This window comes from Serinus canaria, chromosome 2 (assembly GCF_022539315.1).
Source record: "Serinus canaria isolate serCan28SL12 chromosome 2, serCan2020, whole genome shotgun sequence".
In the NCBI taxonomy this organism is placed as follows: Eukaryota; Metazoa; Chordata; class Aves; order Passeriformes; family Fringillidae; genus Serinus; species Serinus canaria.
Genome location: NC_066315.1, coordinates 87,665,342 through 87,678,984, shown reverse-complemented (window position 1 = coordinate 87,678,984; position 13,643 = coordinate 87,665,342). Strand labels below are relative to the sequence as shown.

Below are 13,643 nucleotides of genomic sequence, written 5' to 3'. Positions count from 1 at the left end.
GCTGCTGTGTGTGCTGTGCAGGGCAGCAAGCGGGGCCTCCAAGAGTGCCTGATTTGGGGCCTCCAGTGTTCCCAGGATTGGCAATGACACAGAATTTAAAAAAGCTGGGTTGTTTTTTTTTTTTTTTTTTTTTTTTTTTTTTTTTTTTTTTTTTTTTTTTTTTTTTTTTTTTTAAGAAAAAGTACTTTACACGGTTGTGTTGCACACCGTGCACTGGAACAGGCTGTCCAGAGGCTGTGGAGTCTTCCTCATTGAAGATATAAAGAACCATCTGGACACAGTCCTGTGCCAGGCAGGTTGGACCAGATGTCCCGCTGTGATGCCTTCCAACCTGACCCACCCTGTGATTCGGTGTTTTCTGGATCTAGACGTATGGGATGTAACGTTAATAATTTTTTTACTTATTTCAGTGGTTTGGCGTGAAGGGTGGGGTACGTTTCAGGCAGTTTATTCAGAGCCGTGTCCCACAGCTGGACTGCTGTGTCTATGGAGCTCTGCTGGTGCTCCAAAGGCTTAATTAAAGAACATCCACGAAAGGGGAAGGCGGCGAAGGACACGGATCTATTCCCGCTCCGCTCCGCCCTTCCCGGCGCGGTCCCGGCAGCGTCACGGCGCGCGCCGGGCCCGCCCTTGCGCGCCGGGGGAAGATGGCGGCGGCCGGGGCGGGCGCGGGGCGGAAGCAGGTGCGGCAGGAGGAGCTGCGGCGCCTCATGAGGGAGAAGCAGCGCCAGAACGCCGGCAAGAAGCGCATCGACTCGCCCTTCGCTAAATATCCTCGGCACCGGGCTCCCTAGAGCTCGGCAAGGAGGCTGGGAGGGATGGGTGGCGGGAGAGGGTCCGCGCCCCGCACGGTGCTTCTCTTAACGCGGCCGGCACGTACAACAGCCTGGGGCACCTGAGCTGCTCCCTGTGCAACGCGCCCGTGAAGGGCGAGCTGCTGTGGCAGACCCACGTCTTGGGCAAGCAGCACCGGGAGGTGAGCGGCGCTGCCGGGGGTCTCGGCCGGGCTTTGCTGTTGGGGAGCACCGGGGCAGCACTCGGGAAGGGGAGGCGCTGGGGAGAGGCCGCGCCGCCGGAACGGGGGCCTGGGGTTCGCTGCTCCGGGCTCTGTGCGGCAGCGGGAGCGGCGGGGAGCCCGCCGGGATGAGGGTGGGAACCAGCCTGGCTGTTCCGTCTGGCTTCTGCTCTCTTAAAGCCCATGCTGGGGTTGTAAAGCCAGCCCTTAGAAAGGGAGTCCCGTGTCTTTCAGGGGTCTGCTCCTCCGGTGAAGCAGTTCCCACCTTAGCGACAGCTTTTGGCTGTCACTTGTCTGCAAGCTCGGACTTGGACCCGGCCCCCTTTGCCCCCTCCGCCTCCCCGGGCTTGCTCGGGGATCTGTGAGCTGTCAAGTGACAGCTTATGCAGGGTTAAGAAAATGCACTTTTTTTTTCTCTTTGTAATTCCGTAGTAAAGATAAAGAAGTTGTAAAGCCAGTCAGGAAGTTTGTAACTTGGATGCGACCCAGTTTTTTTTTTTTTTTTAATCCTTTTAAGTTCTGCTGCTACTTCTTAGCAAAAACTGAAAGACTGTGTTTAATTTTACAAGTACTCAGGAAAAGACCAAAGGAAAGGAGGAGTTCCAGTTCATTGCCTGCATTCAGACTAGATAACTGTGGCAAAGCAGAGTGACTTCTTCCATGATGTTAAAATGCCATGTTTTAATTTTAAAACACTTAATATTCCAAATCTAGACTTTCTGCTCTTCTCTCCAGTACCTTACTGCTGTCAGTGTCACTGCTCTGTCATTTCTTTCTTACTGTACAACCTCCCTTGTGTGAGTGTCAGTTTCTCTTTCTCCATGTCACATCATTCCAGAGGCTGACAGAAACACTGGTCTTTGTTGTGGTACCTGTGGTGTCTGTTTCAGTGATACTGTTCTAGAAAGGTATCAGCTCACTTTGATGAGCTGTTGTAAAAGCTCTGTGTTTTAAGCTGCAATCCAGAAGTTACTGCTAGTAATGTGTCACGAATTTTTATTTCTTTATAGAGAGTTGCAGAATTAAAAGGCACAAAGCAGACGGCCAGTGGCTCAGCTGCTGGCACATCGTCTCATCCTGTAAAGAGAAAAACAGTTGAGACAGAAAATACAGACCTAAAGAGAGTAAAAGGTAATGAGAGGGAAATGCTTGCCAGAATCTGTCCATTTTACATCTTGAATGTTTTTGGTTTGTTTTGTTCCTGTGGAAGTGAGTATGAATACACCAGATTGCTCAGTTAATGTCAGCCCATTGCTGCTGAAAGGGGGAAAAGTTTGCTTGCTCTTTCTCTCTGAGTTCTGTGTCAGGAGAAAACAATGCTTTTGGAAGTTTTCCTGGTTTTCTTCCGTGTTATTGGGTTAAATTAGGTCATGGAACTGTGGGCATGGCCCAAATAGATTGAGAAGCAGTGTAAATTAAGCAGTAGGAGCACTTGCCTAGAAGTGGTGTTACTCCTTTTCAATGGAATCAAGTAATTGGTTTTCCTTAAACCATGCATCAAAGTTCTTGCCAAAGGAAAGACAGTTAATTTTTTCCCTTGGTGCTACCAGCCATGTAAATATATATGTTAAATATGTATGCATTTGGGGACTTGGTGCTGTCATAGAAGCCTTAGGGATGTTTCTTTTAAAAACATGGATTTTAAGAAGTTTCTTGGCTGTTGTACAGGTACAGATGAAAAGCCACACACGTCTTCATCAGGGTAAGTAGATCTTGTTATTACATAGGAATTTTTTCTAGCTAACAATGGCTACATTCTCATCCAGCTCTTCCTTGTCTCTGCTTTCTAGACAAGGGCAAAGGTTCCAAGAGTCAGCAGATCCCTGCTTCTGCATATTCTCTAGCAGAGCTGTATAGTCCTGAACATGGCAGCATCTCCTGGGTGGAGATAATTGTATCAACTCTTAAGATTCTCTGGGAAAACAGGAATTATTTTACTGTCACTGACAGACTTTAAAGGATTGACATGTGGTGCTATTACACAGCTTGAACATAACCAGATTGTACTCTAATAATGCTGACATCCTAAAGAAGAGGTGGCAGTCTGAAATTAAGACAAATTTTCAGTATATAATTAAATGATATTTATTAACAAAAACTACTAATAAGTGACAGATCTTCATTAGGATGGTTTTTGTCACCTAAAATTCATGTAGGTGCATATGCTGCAGTTGAACTTGTACAAATATAGGACTGTATTTGACTTCAGGGGGTTGGGTTAAGCATCTCAACTGCCCCTAAAAATTTCTGATGGTATTCAAACATCTTTGTAGGGTTGACAGATGTCAGGTGACACTTGTGGGTCTCTTCTGCACTTCATAGGATAAATTACTACCTTGCATATGTACCACGTGCTGTTTCCTTGTAGGAATTTGAGTTTGTGTGCAAAATTAACACGTGAGAGGTTTGTCCATTTTTTAACTCATTGGTATAATTGGTTTTAAATATAAGGTGGAAAAATGTTTGGCTTGCAGGCTGCAGCTATTCCAGGAAATCTGTGTTTTCTCACTGCTGAGCCTGTGTGGCTGTTCTAAATTGCAGTCCTGGACAGCACTAGGTACCCAAAATCAGGAGCAAATTACTTAGTAGGTGGAAAAAGAATTACTTTAACCACCATTCTAATTTGTTATGGGTCATTTTTATTAATGTGAAAATGCAAATGGAAAAATGGATCTAAAATATGTTTTAGGAATTAACCTGGGCATTTCTGGGGAACTTCAAGTGAGAGCCCCAAGCGTGTGCTGCCTTCAGACAGTGGCTGTGTTGGCACCTGTGCAGTTCAGGGCGTTGCTCAGTGTCTCGTGGCCTGCATTGCTCATGGAAGGACTGGGCTGCTGGTGCTGGACTGGAGTCATTGCTGTGAAGTTTTAACAGTTGTGTTGTGGGCTCTTTACCAGGCTGCCAGCAGATTTTTTTGATGAAGCAGAGCAAGACAGTGCCAATGTACAGCTTTCCAAGGGCCCAGGTCCCAGTTTATTGTCAGGGAATTATGACGACGATGATGATGAAGAGGAGGAACAAGAACAATCAAGCAAATCTTCTGTTGTGCATAAAACTGAAATTCCACCTCCAACTCAAGAAGTAATAGCTAATTCTCTGCCTGCAGGTAATGCTGACTGAAATAGTAATTAGTAATTCTTAGTAATTAATAGTAATTTTCTGTAAGGAGAAGCTGTGATTTAACTGATGATGAAAGGTTTTTATTTTATTTTTCTAATTATTGCCATTATGTGATGGTGAGGGTGTGTAATACTGGAAGTAGAGATAAACTAGCAAAGAATCTCCTGTTAATGTGTGGTGATTGCTTATTGATTTTTATGTTCTAGTTGTTTGAGGCTGCCAAGGGAAGTAACATCTGGCTGTTCTTCCCTTGAGTCAGTAAGGTACTAACTGAAATGCCTGTGTAGTAGGAATTTAGAAAATGCCTGAACAGCTGTTCTTTTTGTCATAGACTTCTGTCCTTTCCTATAGACTTTTTTGACACCAAAACTCCAGCTGCTCCTATAGTTTCCCATTCAGGATCCATACAGAAAGCAGAGATACAAGAGAAGGTAATCGAAAGGTAAGCAGTCAGATCAAATATTGATAGTCTTAGCAATTGTAAACAAACATTTGTCTTCCAGGAAATAGAGACTGTGATCCCTTAGAATTTATTGTTATGTTGCATTCAGAATAGTTTGTATATATGTGAGCCTCAGGCATTATTTCAGACAGGTATCTTGCACCCTGGGGACAGGAGAAGAGATGGAGCAATGTCATACAGAGTCTGTTTGACATCTCTTTTAACACAGGGTACTGTGGCACCTTCATGTCAACCACTGCTTTCCACTGTTTAAAGGAAACTGCTTGTTGTGTAGTAATGGTTCAGCTCACTTGAGCACTCCTTTAGACTGTGCTGTAGTCTTTCAGAAGTAGAATCTCTGCTGTTACAATGTTTGGGTGTTCAGCACACTGGAAAGAACAGTTTAAGAAGCAAAAGCTATAGCTCTTGTTTTAACAGTGAGATTTAAACCTTGCTGTGCAGTTCCTTCAAAGCAAGGAAAGATCAAGCTGAAGGAGGAGATTTTGATGGTTGTAGATAAAACTAAGGGCTTAAAAAACTTGCTGTGTTTCTACATACTTACACATTTCATTCTTGACTATTTTTAACTCTGCAATATAGCAAATTGTAAAGTGTAAACTTGGGCTGATAGTAATCAAATATTTCAGGAAAGAAAACACTGCTGAAGCTTTGCCAGAAGGTTTCTTTGATGATCCTGAAGTGGATGCAAAAGTAAGTGATCTCCTTGTTTTATGCTACTGGATTTATTTCTGCTAGTTGTAATGATTTGCTGAGTAGTAAGGATGATTTTCCAGGTAATCAGTAATACTGGAATATAAAAAATTGAACTATTTCAGTCGGAAGTGACCTATAATAATCATCTAGTCCATCTGCCTGAAAACTTCAGGGCTGAACAGAAGCTAAAACTTGTTCTTAAAGGGCTCTGTCCAAATCCCTTTTAAGCACTGACAGGCTTGGGCCATCGGCCACCTCTCCAGGAAGGCTGTTCCAGTGTTTGCCAACCCTCTTGGTAAAGAAATGCTTCTTCCTACTGTCCAGTCTGAACCTCCCCTGGTGCAGCTTTAAACATTCATTCTGTGTGAATTAGAAAACATGAAAAGGGATGGAGGTGGGCAGGAAGAGCTTGTTAAAACCATCTCTTGGAAAGTGTTTTTGATTATGGTTCCTCTCTGACTCTTAAAGAAATGTCATTTGTTGGTTGGAATACTGAACCAAGATTTGGACAATCTACCTTTATTTCTGTGAGTCATCCCAGGAAAAGCAGTTCACTTAATTTGTACGTTCAGTTTTGCCTTGGAATTGGGGATATAACAGTTCTATAATGTCCTTTGTGCGATCCTGCTGAAAAGTGTTGAGTCACTGTGTGACTGTTGGAATGAAAACAGCTCCGCTATGGCACACGCTGTCATCTCTAGTGCTGGCTACACCACAAGAGTGAACCTGGTCTTCAGCCCTCTCGTCTTTTACCACTTGGGGGTTTTATGATGCTCAGAAAAGAAAAGAAATGTGGGTATTCACCTTGTTTCCCCAAAAAAACCCCACAACTAAAAGTCTTGAAATTCAAAAACATTCATACTTCCTTCAGCTTGCATGGTGCCAAATGATGACCAAACACTGCTATTTGAAATACAAACCTTTTTTTGTTTTGTTTTGTCAAATTTGCCACAGAGTTGATGCTTTTCTTGCTTTCTTTATTGAAATATAGTGCTGTAGGCCTAAGTCTTTTTTATTTTCTTTGAGTATGTTCCCTTGTTCACACAGTGGAAGGCTGCTGGTGTATTTAAATGGCATTGTGAGGCCAAGCCATGACATCTAATTTGGAGACCTTCCAAATAATACTTCTTCATGTTTAGTTATTCCCACTGGCCCAGCTAACAAGCTTAGGTGTTTTATTTGCTCTGGCAAGACTCTTTTGGCACTACTCATGCCCAGGTGTTGCCATATGTGTGAATAGTTTTGAATAATGATATTTTGAATATTGAAATATGTAGCTGAAAAAGCCATCCTTTGGCTGGTTTTTCTGTGGTTTTTTTTTTTTTTTTGTTTGTTTGTTTGTTTGTGTCTAATTGAAGTAGTAAATTTTTCAAATACTTAGTTTCATCATAAGTAGGGAATGCAGGCATGCCTAGCAGGAAAGGAGAATCTGCTTATATCTGTGAGGACACTGGTTAGTGACCTTCGTTCTGGTTATTGCCTCCACTGATAAATTTACAAGTGATTACTTGTTTCATTGAATTGCTTGGAGAGGCTCTTCCTTTTAATCAGCCCTTTCTGAGTGTAACTTATACTCAGAGGAAGGAAAACGTTTCTGACATTACTTATATTGAGGTGGCTGCAGTGGTTCTGTGTTGGAATTATACACAAAATAATTTGAAGAATTAACTGGGCATTTGAAAGGGAGATTGTGGGTGTGAAAAATGCTTGTTATTTGCATCAGGTACTTGTAGAGCATATAAATTCTGGATTAGATAAATATTTCAAGAAAAAATAATAACTTTAGTGTTTAAATTTATTGTAAGAAATACAAATAATTATGAATTACAAAAGACAACCACAATGCATAATAACACAGTACATACACATATGATAGAAATAATAACAGAACAGAAAAATGAAATGATGACTATTACTTCCCAGTATGAGTTTGCTTGGAAGCTTCTAATTTATTCTATAAACTTAATTCATACTACTTGATTTTGTATAATCACTCAGGAACAAAACACACCAAACTGTTGTCTTTACTAAGGTGATGACTGACATGTCACCAAAATAGCAGAATGAATAAAGGGAAAATTAAACTAATGCAAAAAGATGGTGTCATGACTTATTATGTTCAAACTGCTTAGTTCTCCTAGCTATATAATTTCTACCCAGTCCTGAGTCAGACATAATCTGTCCTCTAAAATACATTATATGCCACATCTTCCAGTCTTCAATTGTGTAAGTTTCAATTACACAGGTAGACTACCTTGTTTATTTATTTGCATTAAAAGCACAACCTGGCTTTGATTACCTTGGCTGTAGATCTTAAAACACATTCTTACCACGACTACTTTTTCAGACTTCATGTCTTAGTACTAAATGCCATCTACCACAGAATAAAAAGCTTTGCATGTCATTAAAATTGATTTGTAGCTGTACAGTTTCTTCTGTTAGCCAGCAAAATTAGACTAGATTTGAAATACAGTCAGGCTATCTAACACCAGCATACTAGTGACTGAAAGGTTTGATATGTTATGCCAAAGGCAAACAATTCACTGCTTTTTGGCTTGTGAGATGGCTACTGTATGCAATTGTACAGGCAGCTTACAGAAGAATTTAATAGTTATCACCTGACACAGTGAAATGGCAGACCATCAAACTCTGTAACTTCTGTTACTCCAGACATTCCACACCAGCCACTTTTAGTCAATAATTATTCTTTAATGCTGCAGTCACAGATGTTGTTTAATCCAGGAGTAGAGTCAGATTTTTCTTCTGAAACCATTGTGCAGCTGCACTCTCACACTCATATCCATTACTTAAACTGAAATACATCAATCAGACCTCTTTGATAACACAGCATAATTTTTCATATTTCTCCTGGGTTTTTTTTTTTACAGTGTCCCAAAGAGTCATTAGACTTAAATTGTTAATTTATAAATTTTCATGTTCTTAAGGTGAGAAAAGTTGATGCTCCAAAGGATCAGATGGACAAAGAATGGGATGAATTTCAAAAGGCAATGCGACAGGTCAACACAGTAAGTAATGGAATCTATATTTATTGATTCTAAATACTATACACAATAAGAAAAACAACAGTTTCATGCAGCTCTGCAGAATGGCTGACATCTGCATTTGTCAGCTGGTTGGTTCAATGCAGTGTGTGGTTAAATGCACTTTATAAATGAGCAAAGGGTTCTTTGTATTTTCCACTTGAATAAAATTTAGATGAAAACTTTTAATCAAGTCATATGTATCTACTTACATTTGTTACACTGTATTTTATTAAATACTGTTTAGCTAGCATATACCTCGGTGTCCTGTATTCAAACAGGACACAACTGTGGGCTCTTCTTTAGCTCTATATTCATACTCTAACTTTTAAAAACACTACCTATTTGTCTTTTTATAAAAGTATCTATAACATGTAGGTAACCTGGATTTCATGTTTAATTTAAATGCACTGGAAATGAACTCCAAAATCTGGGAAGGTGACAAAAGAGTTTTGAGACATGTAAATTGGCCAGTTTTTCTGTACTTCAATTTTTTACTGTTTACATGCAATCATGGAAAGTCTTCCTGCAGCAGGTGTTTATCTGCCCTTGTGTACAATTTAAAGATTACCTGGTGTTCTCAATCTTCCCCTAGAGTATTTGCTATCCTTTTAATTATTTAATTATTTTAATTGTAAATAGTCAGCTGCTGAGAAAAGTGGTGCAGAAAAATGTATCATTGCTCATTTTAAAGCAGTCAGCACTATAAACAGAGCAAATGTTCATACAAAAGCGGTGGTGGATACATTTTGCTAGCATAAGCCATTCAGATAATTCTTCAGCTTAGGAGGAATCTTCTCAGTTATGCGTGGACCATTGATTGCATAGCATCTCCCAGACATTCAGATTTGAGAAAGTATATGCTGAAAAAAATAACAGGTTAGAAATACTTCGGGATCTAGTGGGAATATTTAAACAGTATGTGCAATAAGTGGTGTGTATTTAAGACCCAAGCACTGGGATAGAGCTCTCGTTTCAGCCCCAGACTGTGGGTATGTGTCATTTGTTTATGCTCAGTTTCAAATCGTAGAGTATTGAAAATTTCCAAAGATTAACCCCAAAGCAGTCAAAATTCTTTTGATTTTAAGAAAAAGCATTTCCATTTCCAATTAAACCAGACCATTTTTTTGTCTGTCTTTGCCCTTGTAAAGATGGGAATATACATAGAGGAGATTGACACTAACTTCAGGTGGAGGGGAGCAGGGGAGGACACAGACATTGTAAAGGAGTGGAAGTGGAATTCAGGATGAAGGTGAATTTTCTCAGTGCTTTTCTGGTTTAGATTTCAGAAGCAATAGTGGCAGAAGATGATGAGGAGGGACGACTAGATCGCCAGATTGGAGAAATTGATGAGCAGATGTAAGTAGATCAATTTTTCCTCAAATTCTCTGTTCTCTAGCAGTAATGGATTGCTCTTTTACTAGAAGGACAAAAACACTTTTAATCTGCAATACTACCTTTCATTAATCATCTGAGTATTTGAAGGACAGAGTCCTTCAAATTGCAGAATGATACCTAATAAAGACACGGATTTTGATACAAACTTTTGTAACTTTCTCCAGAGAGAGAATGCACTGGAATCACTGAAAGTACACAAGGCAAATTCTTGGAACAAACTGTCCCTCTTCCCCTGTCAGGTGGCTTTATGTCTTAATTTTTATTTCCCTGGCAATTTTGATTGATGTAGAATTTATGTGAACATTTTAAAGAAACGTTTCCTGTACTGAAAATGTCCTATCCTGTGGCAAACCCTCTTTAATTCTAGTAGAAGTTTACTTAAAGGTTTTGTGGACTGATGCACTTCATTATATGAAGCAATTTGTTTGGTTTTGTTTTGCTGAAATGGGGAGTGTGGTGGTTGGATGGGCATTGGTTTAAATTCAAGCAATCTGAAATACAGCTCAGTGGAACAGTTTGTTACCATTTTCCTGCAGCTCAACACACTGATATTAACAGTGATAATGGCAATGGTAGCAACTCAGAAAGAAAGACACTAAAAATTAAAGCAACACTTCAACCCTCTGGGCAAGTTTCCATACTGCACATAATCAGTGTATGGTAACAACAGCATTGGGTTCAAACTGAACTTTGCTATTACAGGAATGCCTTTTAACAATGTTAGTGTAATTCTGTTGTGGGCTTGAACTAAACCTGCCTCTCTTTGAGGATTTATTTTTCTCACTAGTTAAGGCTGCTTCAAGTGCATGGAACCAAATTCAGAAATTTGTAGAGTACTTAAAGTTTTAACTGTAATTATTTTTCCCCAAAATAAAAGTTCCAAAAACATTTTTAAAGACTTTTTGTAACTTTTGACTTCTGAGTGTATTCAAATTTGAAAATGAAATAAATTCCTTGGCCTTCAAATCTTCAGCTATGTAAGAATCATATTGGTAATATGCCAGGGGAAACAGGATCCAGACACTAACCCCCTCCATGTTGACCCTTCTGAGCAAATAAGAATGAAAGGGGCAAAGGAGAATTTAAATCAGGCTGGTACTACTTGGCATTTTCAAAAAAATATCCTGTTTAAAGTGGCTAGAATGGTTATAAAACACAATTCAAAGACAGAACTTTTTAAGTGAATAGTAACCTGAAACTTTTGGATTGTGCTTACTTAAAATGTTCTGTTACAGCAGAGAGGAAGCAGATAAAGAATGTGAACACTTTGTGCTGCTTTTTTTATTTTCAGAGATGCCACCACTAAGTTATCAAAATTGATAATTGATGTCACACCTTTCTCTCATGAAAACCATAAATGGAGCAAAGAATGGTGTTCCTTTTTGTGTGAAAGTGGATATTGGTTCTGTGCTTTTTGAAAAATGGTTTGTGACTGTATTACAGTTGTTAAGTATTTGGATTAGGTCTCATTGCTAGAGAATTGACCAAACCTCTTCTTGGTCTGTTTTCACTTGATGAATACTGAGAAGGCGCACTAGCATCTTGAAAGCTTATTTCTTTTTCACTGTTGGGAAGCTGTAAAGCTTCTTTATCTAAAGTTGTAGAAAATCTAGCACTGGAGATGATCACATTAGTGTGGAAAGGCTCCAAATGTTAACAGGTGTTTCACTTTCCAACAGTGAATGTTACCGCCGTGTCGAGCTTTTGCGGAACCGCCAGGACGAGATAAAGGAGAAGTTAAAGGAAGCCATGAGATTAAGAGCAGCACAAGAGAAAGAGGAGGAGGATGTTGGTAGTGAAGATGAAGAAGAACTGCAGGATTTGCTGTCACAAGACTGGCGGGTGAAAGGGGCTTTGTTGTAGCATTTCTGCAATGTGGTTGATACTCTTTTTATCTGTGGTCTTGGTTCCATTGTTAGAAGGAGATTCTTTTGTTAAATATTTATTTAAAGAGGATTGTGAGGTAAAGAGCCAAGCTTATTAAAAGAATTTTGTAGATCTACAGTAGTGTATTACTTGTTGTAAAAACTGTATATTGCATATGTTTTACAATACTGAATGCACCTTTCCTATTAAAGTGACTGGTTTCCTACCAGAAGTATTTTATGGGATTAATAAATCTATAAAGAATCTCTAGGCTTTTGGAAGCATTAGCTCAGTTTGGTAATTTTGAGAGTTGGCTTATTGTCTATAGAAGTGCATAGTCTACAAAGTTTTCCCAGATTGAGGGTTTAGAGAAAGGGAAATGTTATGCATTTATGTTTTCTTAAAATTTGTTGGTGCCCTTCTGTCCATTGCCCCAGCTCCCAGTAAAATATGTACATTTTTTTTAGGGTCTGTTACAGTTTCTCTGTGTAGGTAAGGACTAGGCTCAGAAATGCTGAGCTACAGCTTCTCCACAGTGCATAGCCTGTAATGTGCCATAGCACTGCTGGATATTTTTCTTTATAGTCTCCTGTTTTGCTTAGTGCAGCCAGCCACCATGTAGCATATCTCACACTTCTTGAACCAGAGGGATGAGAACGCAGTGGTTACATATCTGCATCACTTAATGAAAGAGTGACAAAATGCCTGAGAGGAAGGTACTGCACTGGAAACTGAGGAGGTAAAATAATAACTGCAAATACTGGAAATTTTCTTAAAATACTATCTTAGGCACAGAAAGCATCTAAAATTGATTCTGTTCTGATAAACACAGATTAGGTAAAACCAAGAACCAACAAACTTGACAAGACTGGGACATGGAAAGCAGAACTACCTTTGGTAAGTTTCTATTTTTTTTTTTTTTTTTTTTTTTTTTTTACTTTTGTAAATTTTCAAATACTTCAAATTTGCTGAGAACTTTTTAAAAATAAGAGGGATGTGTGGCTTGATTGATATCAAAAAGTAAAGTTGTTAAGAACAGGTTAACCTTTTAATATTCTAGATTTAAAAATAGTGAGATTTTAAAGGGAGAAAACAAGCTTTGCTCTTATGAAAGCATTCAAATTTATTGCCTGAGAGATGAATATCAACCAAGCAATAAAGATTAGAACAAAACTTAGATGTTTGATTTGCCTGTTTTGGGGGAAATACTTGATATGCAGAAGCCCTTTCCTTATAGTGAAATGCTTTTTTATCACTCCCAATTTCTGTGATCCTTGGGTTCAGCTCTTCCTAGTTATGAAGTTGTCAAAATTCAGGCAATGGTCCCTAGAGGTTTATTGCATCCACACTTTCCTGCTCACCCATGCTGGCTTACAGCTGTTAGTAAGAGGAAGTGTAAGTAGCTGTTGCTGCTGAAATGTTTGATGTGACACTGAAGTCTTACATGAATTAGGACTGTCACTGAGATAGCAACATTCAGAGAGTATTGAAATAGAGAGTAAGTGTTCAGAGAATATTGAAATAAATAATGAATGTTTGGACAAGTTGGAGAAATCTTAGTTAGACCAAAACTGAAATAAAATGTCATTGTATAGGATGAAACATTCGAACATCAATGTCTAAGGTGCCTGTCATGCTGTAGTGAAAGATCTCTAGATCCATTCATCCCTGCAAAGAGAACTTCCAGCTGAGAGGGTGGTGCAGTATTAACAGGGCAGTCTTTTTCAAAACAAACCAAAGCACATTCCCCCAGTTTCCCTCTGAGAAAAGCTAAGCTAAGTTTCTGATTGTTCTGTTTATCTTTGCTTTTCACTGACCCCCACTCACCAAAGCACACAAGCTTGTTAACACTTAAACTTCAGAACCACTCTGCATTTGGCTTAATTTCAGAGAAACAGATGTAGTGAATGTCAGGTTACACTGAACATCATGGACATGTATGTTTTGACAGTATAAAAATGCTAATCGCTGAGACTGTAAATTATACTTCCTTTTTGTACATTTTCCTGTAATTTTACTTTCATCTTGCCCAGAAATCTGCAAATCA

At 39.4% G+C, this 13,643-nt stretch overlaps 3 protein-coding genes across 5 annotated transcripts in view; 2 read left to right on the top strand and 1 right to left on the bottom strand.

Annotated features, from left to right (window-relative positions):
• Positions 1-13,643, top strand: part of CHMP5 (charged multivesicular body protein 5) — a 905,521-nt gene that overhangs the window by 25,768 nt on the left and 866,110 nt on the right. The window contains exon 8 of one of the 3 annotated variants that reach the window (XM_050971841.1): positions 10,294-11,478. The exons of the other annotated variants lie outside the window; for them this stretch is intronic. Coding sequence (XP_050827798.1) covers positions 10,294-10,394 — 101 coding nt within the window. The 3' untranslated portion in view covers positions 10,395-11,478. Of the gene's footprint in view, positions 1-10,293; positions 11,479-13,643 lie in introns of those variants that run through there. 3 annotated transcript variants of the gene reach the window in all.
• On the top strand, positions 627-11,828 carry ZNF830 (zinc finger protein 830). Its single transcript, XM_009100869.4, has 10 exons — positions 627-769; positions 877-976; positions 2,026-2,146; positions 2,684-2,717; positions 3,913-4,121; positions 4,487-4,577; positions 5,225-5,288; positions 8,237-8,317; positions 9,615-9,691; positions 11,410-11,828. The coding sequence occupies exons 1-10, from the start codon at positions 648-650 to the stop codon at positions 11,591-11,593; spliced, it is 1,083 nt and encodes a 360-aa protein (XP_009099117.1). The 5' UTR covers positions 627-647; the 3' UTR covers positions 11,594-11,828.
• The window catches only part of LOC103825739 (poly(rC)-binding protein 3-like), a 138,076-nt gene continuing 132,757 nt past the window's right edge, over positions 8,325-13,643 (bottom strand). Inside the window, exon 14 of the mRNA XM_050971838.1 lies at positions 8,325-9,195. Within this exon, the coding sequence (XP_050827795.1) occupies positions 9,135-9,195 (61 nt within the window). The 3' untranslated portion in view covers positions 8,325-9,134. The remainder of the gene's footprint in view (positions 9,196-13,643) is intronic.

What these genes read in the sequence shown, in the direction of transcription:
- ZNF830 (XM_009100869.4), top strand. Translation starts at nt 648, where the DNA reads ATGGCGGCGGCCGGGGCGGGCGCGGGGCGGAAGCAGGTGCGGCAGGAG. An exon ending in TGGGCAAGCAGCACCGGGAG is followed by an intron (nt 977 to 2,025) that starts GTGAGCGGCGCT and finishes ATTTCTTTATAG; the next exon opens with AGAGTTGCAGAATTAAAAGG. An exon ending in AGACCTAAAGAGAGTAAAAG is followed by an intron (nt 2,147 to 2,683) that starts GTAATGAGAGGG and finishes GCTGTTGTACAG; the next exon opens with GTACAGATGAAAAGCCACAC.